This window comes from Daucus carota, chromosome 9 (assembly GCF_001625215.2).
Source record: "Daucus carota subsp. sativus chromosome 9, DH1 v3.0, whole genome shotgun sequence".
Classification (NCBI taxonomy): Eukaryota; Viridiplantae; Streptophyta; class Magnoliopsida; order Apiales; family Apiaceae; genus Daucus; species Daucus carota.
The window spans coordinates 4,755,280-4,769,893 of record NC_030389.2 but is presented as its reverse complement, the minus strand read 5'-3'; the positions used below and the strand labels follow the sequence as shown (position 1 = coordinate 4,769,893).

The 14,614-nt window shown below is 34.5% G+C and overlaps 1 protein-coding gene across 2 annotated transcripts; it reads right to left on the bottom strand.

Moving 5' to 3' along the window:
* Positions 1-8,877: 8,877 nt before the first annotated feature.
* Positions 8,878-13,584, bottom strand: LOC108200459 (pentatricopeptide repeat-containing protein At1g50270). Of its 2 annotated transcripts, none has more exons than XM_017368615.2 (2): positions 12,438-13,584; positions 8,878-10,728 (listed from the first exon to the last, which is right to left on the bottom strand). In XM_017368615.2, exons 1-2 carry the CDS (start codon positions 13,146-13,148, stop codon positions 10,642-10,644), a joined length of 798 nt encoding a protein of 265 aa, XP_017224104.1. In that variant the 5' UTR covers positions 13,149-13,584; the 3' UTR covers positions 8,878-10,641. The 2 variants fall into 2 exon arrangements, with proteins under 2 accessions (XP_017224104.1, XP_017224106.1); XM_017368617.2 differs by having other exon boundaries at positions 8,878-8,968.
* Positions 13,585-14,614: the final 1,030 nt, after the last annotated feature.

The window sequence follows — 14,614 nt, the reverse complement described above, 5'->3', positions numbered from 1 at the left end:
AAATCCAAATCCTTGAAGGACCTTTTGAAGAAAGCTCCATTTGACTGAGTCAAATGCCTTTTCGAAGTCTAATTTGAGAATCAAACCTCCTCCTCTCTCCTTCCAAAGCTATGGACGATTTCTTTGAGCATCAGGACACAGTCCGAGATATTTCTACCTTTGACAAAGGCAAATTGGACTTCTGAGACTATTTTCCCAAGGATTTTACTCAGGCGACTGGATATCAATTTGAGGATTATCTTTAACGAGAAATTGATAAGGCTTATCGGCCTGAAATCTGATACCTGCAAAAGGGTTTTCTTTCTTTGGGATAAGAACAATAAAAGATGAGTTAAGTCCTCGGAGAAGTATATTACATTCATGAAAAGAAGAGGCCATATCACAGATGTCTTCACTAATCACATTCCATAACTCCTTCAAATATGCCGAGTTAATCCCATCAGGTACTCATTGTCGACTCCCGTCAGTTTAGAAGATATGAGGGGAGCGATGTCAAATATTAAGTCTTGTCCGTTCTTTTGAAAGAATCTAACAAAATGATTTTTGAAGGCATTCTTAACCTCTTCCGGGTTAGAGATCCACCTATCCTCCTGCATAATACCATTTATCTGATTTCCGTGCTGTCTAATTTTAATGACTTCGTGAAAAAAACTGGAGTTTTGATCTTTCTTGCTGTCCCAATCTAGTCTTGATTTCTGTCTCTGATAAAGCTTCCCGGTCTCTATATGCTTGAAATGGTTGGATGTCGATCACCTTCCTGGAATCAACATTGTCCTACATCATGTCACATTTCCTTCATTTCTCTTCAAGAATTGCTATCTGCTTATGACAATTTCGCTCATCTAAATCATTACACTCCTTAATATATTGTCTTAACATCTTAAATTTGAAGTGGAGGTTACTACCCGAAAAGGAGTTCCAATGATTCATTAAAGCTGCTTTGAACTCCACCTTTTCCAACCAGTGATTGAAGACTTTAAAGGGCTTTGGCCTCCAATCTTTCACTCCTTTCCACAAAATAATTACCACATGATCTGAAAATTTTCTGTACAATCCTATCAATTCCCATCTCGCTTCCTGAATCCATTCAGTTGACACCAGAGCTCGGTCAAGTTTGCTGCATTTGCCAGATGGCCAAACCATATAAATTTAAAAGATTGGAGAGGCATATCAAGTAGATCATTAGAGGTCACAAAGATGCGAAACAGTACTGTATCCTAGCATTTTAGACACAATTACTCCGGTCTTCATCCCTGAGAATGCAATTAAAATCTCCCATGATACATCAAGGATTGCCTTTCAGGCTTTCTTACCAATGTGAAAGTTGTTCCCAAACCTGAATTTTTCCATCGGTTTTGTGAGGACCATAAATGTTGGCAAGGTTAAAGGTTGAACTAAATTTAGAAACAAAGGAGATACCAATCCAGCTCCTTGTTATCCACTGCTTGGTACATGCCAACTGCTTTGAATTCCATATACAAGCTAAACCACCTGACAATCCTAAAGAAGAAGACAGAACCAGATCATAATGGTCTTCTAAGTTTAGAAGGGCTAACAGGTCTTCCCTTGTCTTCATAAATTTTGTCTCTTGCAACAGAATAACATCAAGGTCATATTTCCTTAACAACTGGCTTAGATTTCTTTTAACCATATCATTATTAATCCCACGACAATTCCAACTCAAGAATTTATCCATCAAACAGTATAATACCTAAAGATATCTTGCATATACTTCCAGATGGGTATTCAATCGTCTGAGATATGATTCCTGATTTCCTGCAGGGTGTCCTCTCTAGTCTCATATGGTATAAGTCCCATAAGATCCCCTGCTTCTAACACCTATAAGGCTAGATCCTTTTCCTAATCAATTGAGGGGGCCTGTGTCTTACTTGTACTTTCCAATTCTCTCAACTTGGCTTGCCTAACTCTCTTCTTTCTCTCCTTTTTTGAAATGAATTGTGGGGTGTCATTTGTCTGAACATTGACTCTCTTATTCTTGCATAAGGACTTTCTAGAATTGAACCTTTTCCTTTTATCCATAAAACTATAGACTATTTCATACTTTCTAGCCCCCCACCCCAATTTCTCCTAATATTCAATTTATGAATAGAGTCGCTAATGTCTACAAAATCCTCTTATGTATTGTCTGCTGAATATAAATTTACGTTCTTCAATCTCATCAATTTCCTCTATCATTGCAATATCCACTTTTGAATCTGGTAGAGAACTCAGTCCTCTTAAAGTTTTAGAAGACAATGCTGCATCATTGTCTCTTGATGCCCAAAGATCCGGATAACCACTATCCTCCCCAAGATGACTCTGAATTAGACTGTTTGTTCCTTCCGATGATTGATCTATCTGTCCTTCTTCTATTGTTACAAGTTTTTTGCTCTGCTCTGAGTCTTGATCCTTGTCAGTCCCCGATCTGACTTCTCCAGAGAACCAACTTGATCCCTACTCTCGTCCAATGAATACCTCGGGATAAATTTAACCGGATCATTATCTTGTTCATTGTACATCCAGTCCTTATTCAGATTTGTACTGAATTGGCCAGCAAGATTGCTTTTGCTGCAAGGGCTACGATGGCACGATTTAACCGTCTTCTCTGCATTTTGCTTGAACTTACTTACCCATTCACCCAGTTCTTCATTAAGTCTTATTGTCTCCTAAATATTCACCCAATATTTGTCCCCTTCAATAACAACCTTTAGGGTTTCTGCTATATCCTCTACCTTCCGCGTCGCAATGCATAATTTTAGGCTAGAGTACATACCATTGGAGGGGGGTTTTCTATTTTCTGATATAAGATAGCCCCAGTCTCCTATGATATTGCTCCAATTATGTTTGTTCCACACAGACAATGATAAACCATCACAGTCTAACCATACCACTCTTGGTACTATCAAATCCAAGTGGTTTGCAAGCTTAACTTTTGAAAAGTACTTGTATAAGAAGTCTATGTTAATGTTGGAATTATATACCTCTGAATCCATTTCCAGAAGAAAGATCTTGTGGGATATGCCTGAGACGGTTATGAAGTCATAGCCCTTGACAATCAATTTTTCTTGAATTATGCCTGCCCAAGTAACTTCATTCGTCTCACCTATCACGCAATTCTTCAGAGTAGGTTTAAAAGCTTCATCTACTTTTTGAGTCATTGTCCTGAAGCCTGGATGGGTCACTAATTCATCCTCCTTTTTATCATTTTTTGTCTTCGGACAGCCTTGCTCCTTACTAAAATCCGGCTGCCCTTCGCTGTATTGTCTAGGTTTTGGAGTACCCAAGTTATTCATAGGGGGGTTACGTCTATCCCTTATGGATGGTATTAATTTTGCTAGATGAGAGGGTTCTCCGCGCTCCGAAGACAATCTCATGCTTCTCCTAACAATTAGCTTAGCCCCCTTTAGCCATTTGAAGTGAGAGCGATCTATCAATCCTTCAGCAGCCTCATTGGATTCCACAAATAAAAATCCGATCATGTATTCTTGTCTCTCTTTTTAGGGAGGATGATGTATTTGATTTGTCTTTCCTTGTTTAAAAACAGGCAAATATCCCTGGTGGTAATGTCCTTTGGGAAATTTATCACCATTAATGAATCCAGTTTAGCCTCTTCACCCTATCTTGTATAGAACATTGCCCCCTGGAGTTGCCCACAACCTCTGCATATGATTTCTGGCTTTGTGTCCTTTCAAATTCATCTTCTGAAATTATCTTCCTCTTACCATTCCTCCGATCCTTGACCACCTTAAACCATTTTGCTTCCCTAGGGGTCGGATCATAGGATCTATGGTGTTTGTCAGCTTCCTTCTCGTTTGAAATTTGAAATTTTGAACCTTTCTCTCTTTTATTTCTCTCTCAAGCCATTCCTACTTCAGTGCTAAAGGTGTAATATCATATTAAGAGTTTTTCCGGGATTTTGTATTTGACATGACAATGTTATCATCCATTTCTTTTCCCCGGTAGAATAATTCTTATTATTAAATAATAGAATTATACAATGATGATCAAATTCTGATACTTGATATTTTACTGAAAATTGATTTTGTTTATTTATAATAAATATTAAATTCAGACAAATCTGCCTTGGACAACCAAACTCGATCATAAGTGTTTTTAAGTTAAACTCCAGACATAAAAGTGGATTATATAATAGGATCGAAGAAGAAAATAAAATGAACAAAACATATTTAACATCTCTACGAGTGTACATGTTTTTAATGTGCTAATTGAAATCTAATTTTCACCATCTGCGTTCTACTAGGAGTATATCAGATCATGAAACACATACTTTAATTCTCCGATGTATACTTAATTCTTCAACAGTGGACGCCTATTATTCATTTATAAATGAAAGATTTATCAAGTAATTTAGTATTTATAATTTGTTGAATAAATAAATTACTGATATAATAAAAAGTCATTATATATTATCATTTAAAGCAATCCTCTATATATATGTAAAATTAAATTTCAAAAACCAAAATACGTTATTAAAATATTAGGATTTTCAACTTTGCAGATTCTAGAGAGAAAAATAAGTTGATTATGAAAGAGTTATAAGTCAGAAGCCCAGCTTATAAATCCAGCAAAACAACCCATGGTGTTTATTACTGTAGCATCTTCCAAGAAAAAAACTCCTAGAAAATTGATCACTTAATTTAGAAAAATTATGCAAATGTTGTATTTTTTTCAATAATCAAGTATACTTCTTTAGAGTTCTCAGATGGAGCTGGTGAACATAATTGATTATATAATATAGACTAAAAACTATATAAAATTTGTGTTGATAAACTGATTATAATAATTAATTATGCGTTAAAAATATTATATTGTTATTAGTTAAGTATTATAAATGTAATACATTTTTATTATGATGTATAATATTTCAAGTTTCGTCAACAAATATAGCCTACAACGTTGATCACTAATATTTTAACTTTTAAGTAAAAATAATGTTGAGCGGGAATACTGAGTACGTATGCTATGGTAACTTGAGCGGAAAGAAAATATAAGAGGTGCGAGAGTTACTCAAATGACTTGATTAATATACACCGTGAAAGACAGAAAGGATATGCACTTTCCTCCTTTTGTTCTGCTTTAGTCCTTGATCACCTTAGATTATGCAAAATGTAGCTTATTAAGTGGAAATCTAATTTTTAGTTAGAGTTCAAGTACACCAACGGTATTCCCTTTTGGAGACAAATAAGATATTGAGACATAATTGCATGTGTTGTTCCACACAAAGAAACTAAAATAGGTCATGATTACATAGTTTGATTAACTTATTTTGGTAGGGATGGTGGTTAATATACATTGATAAATAAGAAAAAAAATCAAAAACGAAAAATAATAAAAATATTATTCTTTACTCAAAATTCGGGCATCAATGTTGTCCCAAGGAGACATTATTCTAGTATTGATGCAAATCCATCCATCCATGTGATGGTCCTCTCTCTTATATTTTTTACATTGCTCGACACGTAGTTAAGATGCATATAAAACATAATTTTATAACTTTTTTAAATTTTTTTTTATAAAAATTTAGATAGTAAATATTTATTCAGAAGAAAGAAAAAAATCAAAATAATTTATCAAATAATATTTTATAAGAGTATTAGATTATGTGTCGAGCTCTGGTCACCCGACGTAAACAATTGAGGGGACGAGGCAGCAGCTTGCACACAACTTCCGCATCCTGTTGTCTAGTTAAATATGAATGTTATAACTAATATGAAGAGTTTGTACAATGCCTCATTTGGGGTACATAAACATTGCAATGAAAATTGAAATATCTTCTTCATATATCCCTGATAAATTTTTAATGTTTCCTCGGCCATACATGTATTCCGAGTAAATTTGGCAGTGTATATTATGTGGATGGCATAATCTTATTGTTGGAGAAGGGGACAACCAAATCAACATCTTTATTCTATAGATAAGGAAGTGGGACCTCTTGACCTATGAACAATGAAATTTACACTAAGAAATGCTTCCAGATGGATTAAATTAAACATTTTCATAAGGAACATGATTAAAGTAGTTCCCAATGGATTTGAGAAGGAGAGGGCAGTAGTTGGATGTCTGTTTGTTCACACACTTTAAGAGTAGGGAGGATATCAATATTTTTCTGTGTCTGTGGGTAATGCTACTTTGTCTAAGCATATTAGTGCATATTTCACATTAAATTAGATATAAATTTTGTGATATCTTCATCACATTATTTTCGAGGGAGATACACAGATAAGTGATAATCCAACAAGACCTTTCTTGAAATCGAGTTAGATATATCGGTAAGTGATAATCCCGCAGGGACCCTTCTTGAAATCAAGTTAGATATACTGATAAGTGATAATCCCGTAAGAGTTAGGACCCGAAATTGAGTGAGATATACTCGTAATCTCGTAGAATCACCCAATCTAAAGTAATGGGTTGATGCCACATGGAGCCACAATTTAAGCAGCAAGGGATTTTCTGCTATCTAGATTGGTCCCAGCCCTTCCAACACTAATTTGTCTTTCCTTTTTGATGCATGTGTGATGTCCAGGTTAAATTGCCTTGTATAATGCTGAAATGACAGAATTTGGAACTTCATATGCCACTCACATGGTCTATCAACTTTTCCTCTTTTGCCACAAGAAGAATCCTTGGCTATGGACTGTGGTATATATGCCTCTAGCACTCATCAGACTGCAGCAATCACATAAGAAAGCCACCCCACTTTACTTGATTCTTACAATCTCCTGCTTAACAAATTGCCATGCATGAAAACAACCTCAAATCGGATGCATATAAATCTTGAACAAAAAAATATTACCAATCAAGTAGCATACAGTATAATGAGCAGTTTTTTGGAAATAACAACGCATAATGAGCATTTTTTTGGAAATAACAACGCATTATTGACCTGGAGAGTGCATTTAGGATATGGTAAGCAAGAATAAGTAATAATAAAAATTTAACAAACCGACGAAGAGGTATGGGGAGAACAGAGGATATTGTTAGATTAATACCAGTGAGCCCCCCTGGATAGATGAAGTCCTGACATTGTCTTAATTACCCTCTTCTTGGCTGCGGGAGCCTCACCAGTTGGACCCAAGCAGGAGTTGCTCCTTTTTTAGTCCCTCAAAGTATCTGCAGAGGAAGTGTGTCTGTTTCTCTGCAACTTCACATGACATATATGAAAACAATACATATTATTGACCTTGAGAGTATGAAATCTTAATTTTAATATGGCAAGTCTGTAAGAATGTGAATAGCATACTGCCAAGCTTCTGCTCACCCCAACCAACTTGTGTATATCTTTATCGCAGTTTTAGGGTACTAATTTTCTTCATTTAAATGGTATTAAAAATGATTAAACAATGTAAATATACAATTACAGAATTATGCAACTGACATACTTGTCGAAACAACTTCAATCAAACTTCTAAATACTAAACAAAACATATTCGGTTTGTGTCACTTTGAAGTGCCAAAGTAGGGACCGGAGAGGGTGAGATGTACACAAAGCATGCCTCTACATGGAGATTGGAGAGGCTATTGCATCAATATTTCGCGACTTTGACAAAATTCTTGAAAATTTTTAAAAAACCAAGAAGAAAAAGATTGAGATGTTAAATGCATTATAATGCAAAAACAATGCAAGTGCCAATAAAGTGAACCCAGAGCTAAAGGGTATGCAGCAAGGAGCATAAGAAAATAATAATAAAACATCTTATTACAAGGGCTGGGAGATCGCCACCCCCCCTTTAATAATCCTAAAAACACCGCTATGTAAAAAAAGGTGATTACCTGCTTCTTAATTTCCCAATTCCCTCAAGTCTCTAACCACTCATAAACCCCTTACACCCATACTACACTGGTTTTCTACCCTAACCCCGCGTCTCCAGGATTCATATAATAATCATATACTCAGAGAGATTTACACAATGTACAGGCATTCAATCAAGTCCTGAATCATTCAAATACTCATTTGGTGTGCCATTTTTGTTCCTTTCGTTGCATGCCTACCCATAACACACAATTAACACAGTGCTTTATGCAGGCACCAAATAAAAGATATCAAATAAGTGGGTGATGCCATTATTGTTCATGATATAGTAAACAAATATACTAATAAGATACTACTACACGAAGGTCCCCACATCATTAAATTGTATTTAATATCTTCACGATTTCTAAAAACTAAAGATAATGAAATTTACACAACTCAAAATGACAGAGATCCAGGTAGAGCAGCAATCAATATGTTAAGGAAATGTGTGGAAGGTAATGCTACAGGTGCTGTGTGCTTGTATATATTGACAGACATACGACATGAAAGACCAGGGACTACTACGACTGTAAACTTATTGCTACCAAGTATGGGAATACCAATCTACAAAAAGTTAATGCAAAGCTCAAAATAAAGATACAGTCCGCTGGGTATTTTCTCCATTCTGAAATGCAAAAACGATATAAAAGTAATAGAGGACTCCATCATCATGAAAATCCTTGTTACTGGTAGTAAGAGAACAGCATATCCAGAGTTCCATATCACATTATGCTCTACAGTTTTACATTTATACTTAAATTTTGGAATAAACTGAAATTTAAAATGTGTGTTATACTTTTTCTACATCAATTAAGTTTACCTGTCATTGTCCTTGTCATAACTTCCCCTCGCTATTGCTTCTTTCCACTGAGTTATTTTTCTTGTCCTGTCATGTAGGTATCAGTGTCGGTGCATATCAAAAAGATGGTACGACTCATTTTCTCTAGGTGCAGCAATTAAACCATATGGCCTATATTAAACACAGTTGACAACCTCTACTCAAAGATAATACAACCACAAAAACCATGTTACCTCTATGAGTTTGATCACGTAAAGGATTTGCACCTCATAATTTTGAGACCATGTTTGGCATTATAATTATTTACACCAAACACCTGTACTTTGTATACTGAGCTGAGGCAGCAGATTCTGATTCTGTAAATAAAGAGATAGAGGAAACATACATAGATAAGACTAGTTTATGATGTAAAAGAATAAACATTTTGCTCAACTTGACACATGATGTAAATAGAAGAAAAAAGAAACAGATTTACTACACCAACTAAGATCCAAGATGACATTTATTAATCCAACATATCTAGAAAGGAGTTTCCATAGATTTGGCAGTATGCAAGTATGCTACTAATAAGCGTGTATATCAACAGAATGGAAACATGTTTCTATATTCATCATAGGAAACAAAAGATAACCTTAATTAATTATCAGATGCTATATATCAGTCTTTCACCTTTTCTGCAACTATACTTTTGCAAGACAGAACTGTTCTTGCACGGGCTATATTCTTATATTTACCTAAAGGAAAGAAAAAAGAACAAAAAACAGCTAAAAAATCCCAAAACATCCTAGAAGAAAATTATTCACACTACCATAAGACTAATGCTATTCAATGTTGAGGAAAAAAAACAATAATACTATCAGCACGTTACAAAATCCTTTTACATATATATATATATATATATATATATATATATATATATACACACACAAGGGGATTGCAAATCACTAGATATCTGGGCCAAAATACTTCAAAATTCAAAATTTTAACAAATCTATAGTCATACTGCATTAGTAGCCTTGGAATATACAATTGATCTTCTTTTTATAGTGTGCAAGATAATTTTTGGACCATTTCGGCCAATTCAACAGATATCACTATATTCATCTAGGCAGAACAAATGTATTTTCCTTTATTGTATATGTACTAGATTACTTGGGTCTATAGAGACACATTTAGGTGTAAATTTCTAACTATTTGTATCAATTCTATAATTTTCATCTGAAATTTTCCAATATATCATAGAAAAAGCAACAGATATGTAAAAAGTAGTTCTGGTTTGTCAGGACAGCACAGTTACAACTAATTTAAGATAGATGCATGTATCTGTATTGCCGCATGGGTCAGCAAAAAGAAGTAGTTAGGGTCATATATTACCTATGATTGACATGTATTTTATAACTTCAAGAAAAAAACAGATGTAAAGTAATGAGGCACATAAACATCACCACGAAACTGAAAAATATCTAAATCAAGTAACAATACTGATCCAACCAGTGACCATTATTTTCTGACCCTGTCCCGCACTAATCATATGAGCATATAGGATACTGATAGTCTGAATCGGATGTATGATAAGTAAATCGAAGAGTTTTAGATGCCACGTCAAGGAAAAAACCGTAACAAAATAAATTACAATTGCTAAAATGAGGAAAGTAAGGGTAGCTGCCAGTGGCCAATCAAACCATTGACCTAGTCAGAGCCAAGAAAATGAACATAACTTATTTATACTAAAACAAAATATTTTTAATTTGATATCTACTAGACTAGGCGATTAAGTTTAACTCTGATATTTAGCTCCAGTGAAAGGATAGGAGACAACCAGAGTCAAGAAACATATAGATAGCTTAGCAAAAAAAAAAACTACAAACATAAAAGATAGCAAAAGATGAAACCCAAAATTATGTAAAACCAGGGAATCGCAGAATAACCAAGCTTTAGTATCTATACAACCAAGCAGAAAAATTTAAGTCCAACGATACATAAGATTATTATTTATTAGGAATGATACAAGCCATTTCCAATAGAAGATCTAACAAGCATTGGACTGATAAGGTAAGCCGAAGACCAATTCAGAGAAAGGGCAACCCGTTATCCAAGCTGAAAGAAGCATCTTAGTCTGAAAATAAAGGGGGATAAGATACAAATGTCAGTAAGGTGGTAACTTCTGAAAGAAGCATGGATTTTATAACGAAATACAACCCACGACTGACCAGTTAGCATTGCGAAGTATTAAGGCCCAAATATAAGTGTGCAGTTATTCTAGTTCCTATATAGTAAGAGATTTTGATTGTTCCCTGGGAATCTTAAGCTATACAGAAAAATATGGATTTAGAGAAAGTATGAAAACAGAAACTGGATATTATAACCATATCCATGTCACCTACAGAAGTCGGTTCATTTTAAGAATGTCATACTTAATGCTTGTGTGCAATAAGCTGATATACTTAGTCCACAACACAATTAGACCTCATGACAAATTTGATAGTAATAGATCTTCCTCATATAGCATTATCAATTATTTATTACAATTCCAAGTTTGTTGAAAGATTAATAGAGAAAAATCTTGAATTGGAGGAAGACTAGACACTACCAAAAACAAGCCAGTACCAAGTAACCTTTAGTCGCTTAAGCAGCTGTAAGGAACGTCGACATATACAAGACTGATTAATTAATAATCATGTCAAACAATTAATATTGTCCTAGGTATTAAATGTACAAATTTGCAAGCAACCAGAAAAAAGGAGCAGATAAGGAGAAAAATATAGAAGGTAGACTCAGGCCTGAGAAAATTGTGTAATCGATGCCACATATCACCAAATGTCCACACACTGAAACAACCAATTCTGGGAATGATAAAAACGTTTATTTTCTCTTACTACAACTACCCTCTCAAAAAAATTAAAAGAAAACATAAGACTGCATGACAATCACCAAAAGTTCTAATACTAATTGGACCCTCAAATTGAATGTTGGAAGCCTAAATGCCAGGGCCAGTCTTTGGATGTGAATCCACAAGCTCCACTTCCACAGTATAAATTGCACATTCAGTTTGAGCCACATACCCTTTCTTCTTTACCAACTTGTCTATTTCTGTGAACATCTAATATATGCAGTTAATCCTATTTCTTCTCCTTATCACTTGTAAAGACGTGCATTTTTGTTATTGGAGTCAATCCAGCTGTACCCAGTTTTTTTGCTAACCTGGTTGAATCCCATTAGTCTTCTCACTTCACTTGCTTCTTTTAACCTTCCTTTACATGCGTAGATATTAGAAAGAAGTACATAATTTCCAGGGTTATGAGGTTCGATCACGAACAGCCTCTCAGCAACTTCTATACCCATTTCAAGATTCCCAAATCTATTACAAGCCCCGAGTAGAGCTCCCCAGACTGATGCACCTGGTTTAATTGGCATTGAATCTACAAAGTTCTTTGCTTCACCAAGTCGACCTGCACGACTAAGCAAGTCGACCATGCAAGCATAGTGCTCATGACCCGGATTTATATTGTGTTGCTCACTCATGGCATTAAAGTAATAAAATCCTTCATCAACTCGGCCAGTATGGCTACAAGCAGATAAAACGCTAACAAATGTAATATAAGATGGTTTAATCCCCTCTTCAAGCATATTCTTAAACAATTTTATAGCCTGATGTGCACAGCCATGTTGTTGGAAGGAAGATATCATGGTCGTCCATGTTACCATGTTTCTACTTTCACATTCAACAAAGACTCGATTAGCAAGAGTCAAGCTACCACATTTTGCATACATTTTAATTAATGATCTTACAGTGCATAAATCATGCCCAAAACCAGTTTTAATTACCTGATTATGGACCAAGGAACCCTGATCAAATGCTGCAATGCTAGCAGCAGCATGTAGCACAATAGAAAACATCACATCATCAGGAGATATCCCTTTCCTTCTCATAGCCCCAAAAAGATTCCACGCCTCTTCAAAATTCCCTTTTTGAACAAATCCCATCACAATAACATTCCACGTGACCACATCTCTCTCTTCGATTATTTGAAACAACCTATACGCATCTTCAAGTAACCCACATTTTATATACATATCCATCAAAGAATTCTTCACATAAGCTAACGAAACCAATCCATACTTCACAACTACTCCATGAACCTGCCTCCCAAAATCCAAACCACCCATATTCCCACAGGCACTCAAAACACTCGAAATTGTCACTTCATTTGGCACAAATTCCCCACCGAACACTTCTTTAAACACCCCAAGTGCATCAACATACATCTTATTCCCCAAATACCTACTTATCATCGAATCCCACGAAACAAGATTTCTCTTAGGCATTTCATCAAATACCTTCTTTGCCATACCCATATCACCACACTTCCCATACATATCAACCAATGCACTACCAACAAACAAACACATCACATACCCATGTTTACATATCAAAGAATGAACCTGCTCCCCATTAAAAACAACCCCAACTTGACCACAAACAGGCAAAACAGCAGAAAAAGTGAACTCATTAGGCAAAACACAAGCACCCATCATTTTCTTGAAAAAGATCAAAGCTTTATAACCCTCACTACATTTAGACAAGCGGGTAATAACTGAAGTATATGTAACAACATCTTTAACTTCATCTTGGGTATTTTCAAACAATGTAAGACTTTTATCAAGATGACCGCATCTAGCATACAAGTTAAGGAGGTTATTGAAGACAAAAGATCCAGATATGAGGTTGGTAATGATGATTTTTGAGTGAATTTGTGTGGCATGATGGTAATTAAAAGATTTGTGAGAATGGCTGGTGTGATTAATGGAGATAATGGTGTTTCTTGAACTTGTTTGTGAAATAATCTGATGAAAATATTAATGGGATTCAAGAATTGGATCATGTATAGTAATGGAGCTCTCAAGAAATAGGGAAGATTTTGGACAATTTTCGTTTGAGCTTAATCTCATTTTATATAGTAGCTTATACCCCTTGCAAAGAACGGGAGCTTTTTAGTTATTTATGAACCTTTTAAATATATTGTAAATGGTGTGAAAGAATTTAATTTATAAATAATAAATTAAAATTTTCAATTAAATAAATTTTGAAATTATGATTTGTTCGTAAGTCAGAACTATTTTAAAAATATATAATTTCTATTTTTCAAACTTGTTTCTGTAAGGCGATGCAGTAAGAAATACACCATCACATCCATTAATGGCTTCTCCTTTATATAAGTAGTTGCTATATTCCATAAATAATTTGAAACGAAATCAGATTCTGAAACTTGCTTCTAATATATCCGAAACTAAAAATGTTAGTTCTAATTTTTGATATTTTTCATCCGAAAAATTCAGAAAATTAGAAAATTAGAAAAATAGAACGGAGCGATGTGAGAGGCGCCACCTACACGCCTCTCGCTTCTCCTTTATATAGAAACAAAATCAGATTAAAACTTTCAAGCTACTATATTTCATAAATAATTTGAAACAAAATCAGATTCTGAAACTTACTTCTAATATATCCGAAACTAAAAAAGGTAGTTCTAACTTTTGATATTTTTCATCATAAAATTCCAGAAAATTAGAAAAATAGAACGGAGCGATGTGAGAGGCGCCACCTACACGCCCCTCGCTTCTTCTTTATATAAGTATATTGATGATTGTTTTGAATAAGAAAAACTTTACAATTCGGATTTTAAATTTTATTTATGTGAATATGATCTTGTCGAAAAATAGAATAGATAATATTATAGTAAATGTTGTGATATAATTTCTCAAGATATTGTAAACAAAGCAAAAATTAAGGGGCCTGATAAAATTTTAATGGAGGACAATCTGACAATGACTCGTCTGAGTGCAAAATTTTTACACAAAGTTTATAATATTTAGTTATAATATATCATATCAATTTTTAGTTAAGGAGAATGCTCAAATAAATGCGTATTTATAAAAAATTGTGATAATTAATCAAATATAAAAATAATTTATAATAGATTAGGCGTCGGATAGTTTTAGTCATC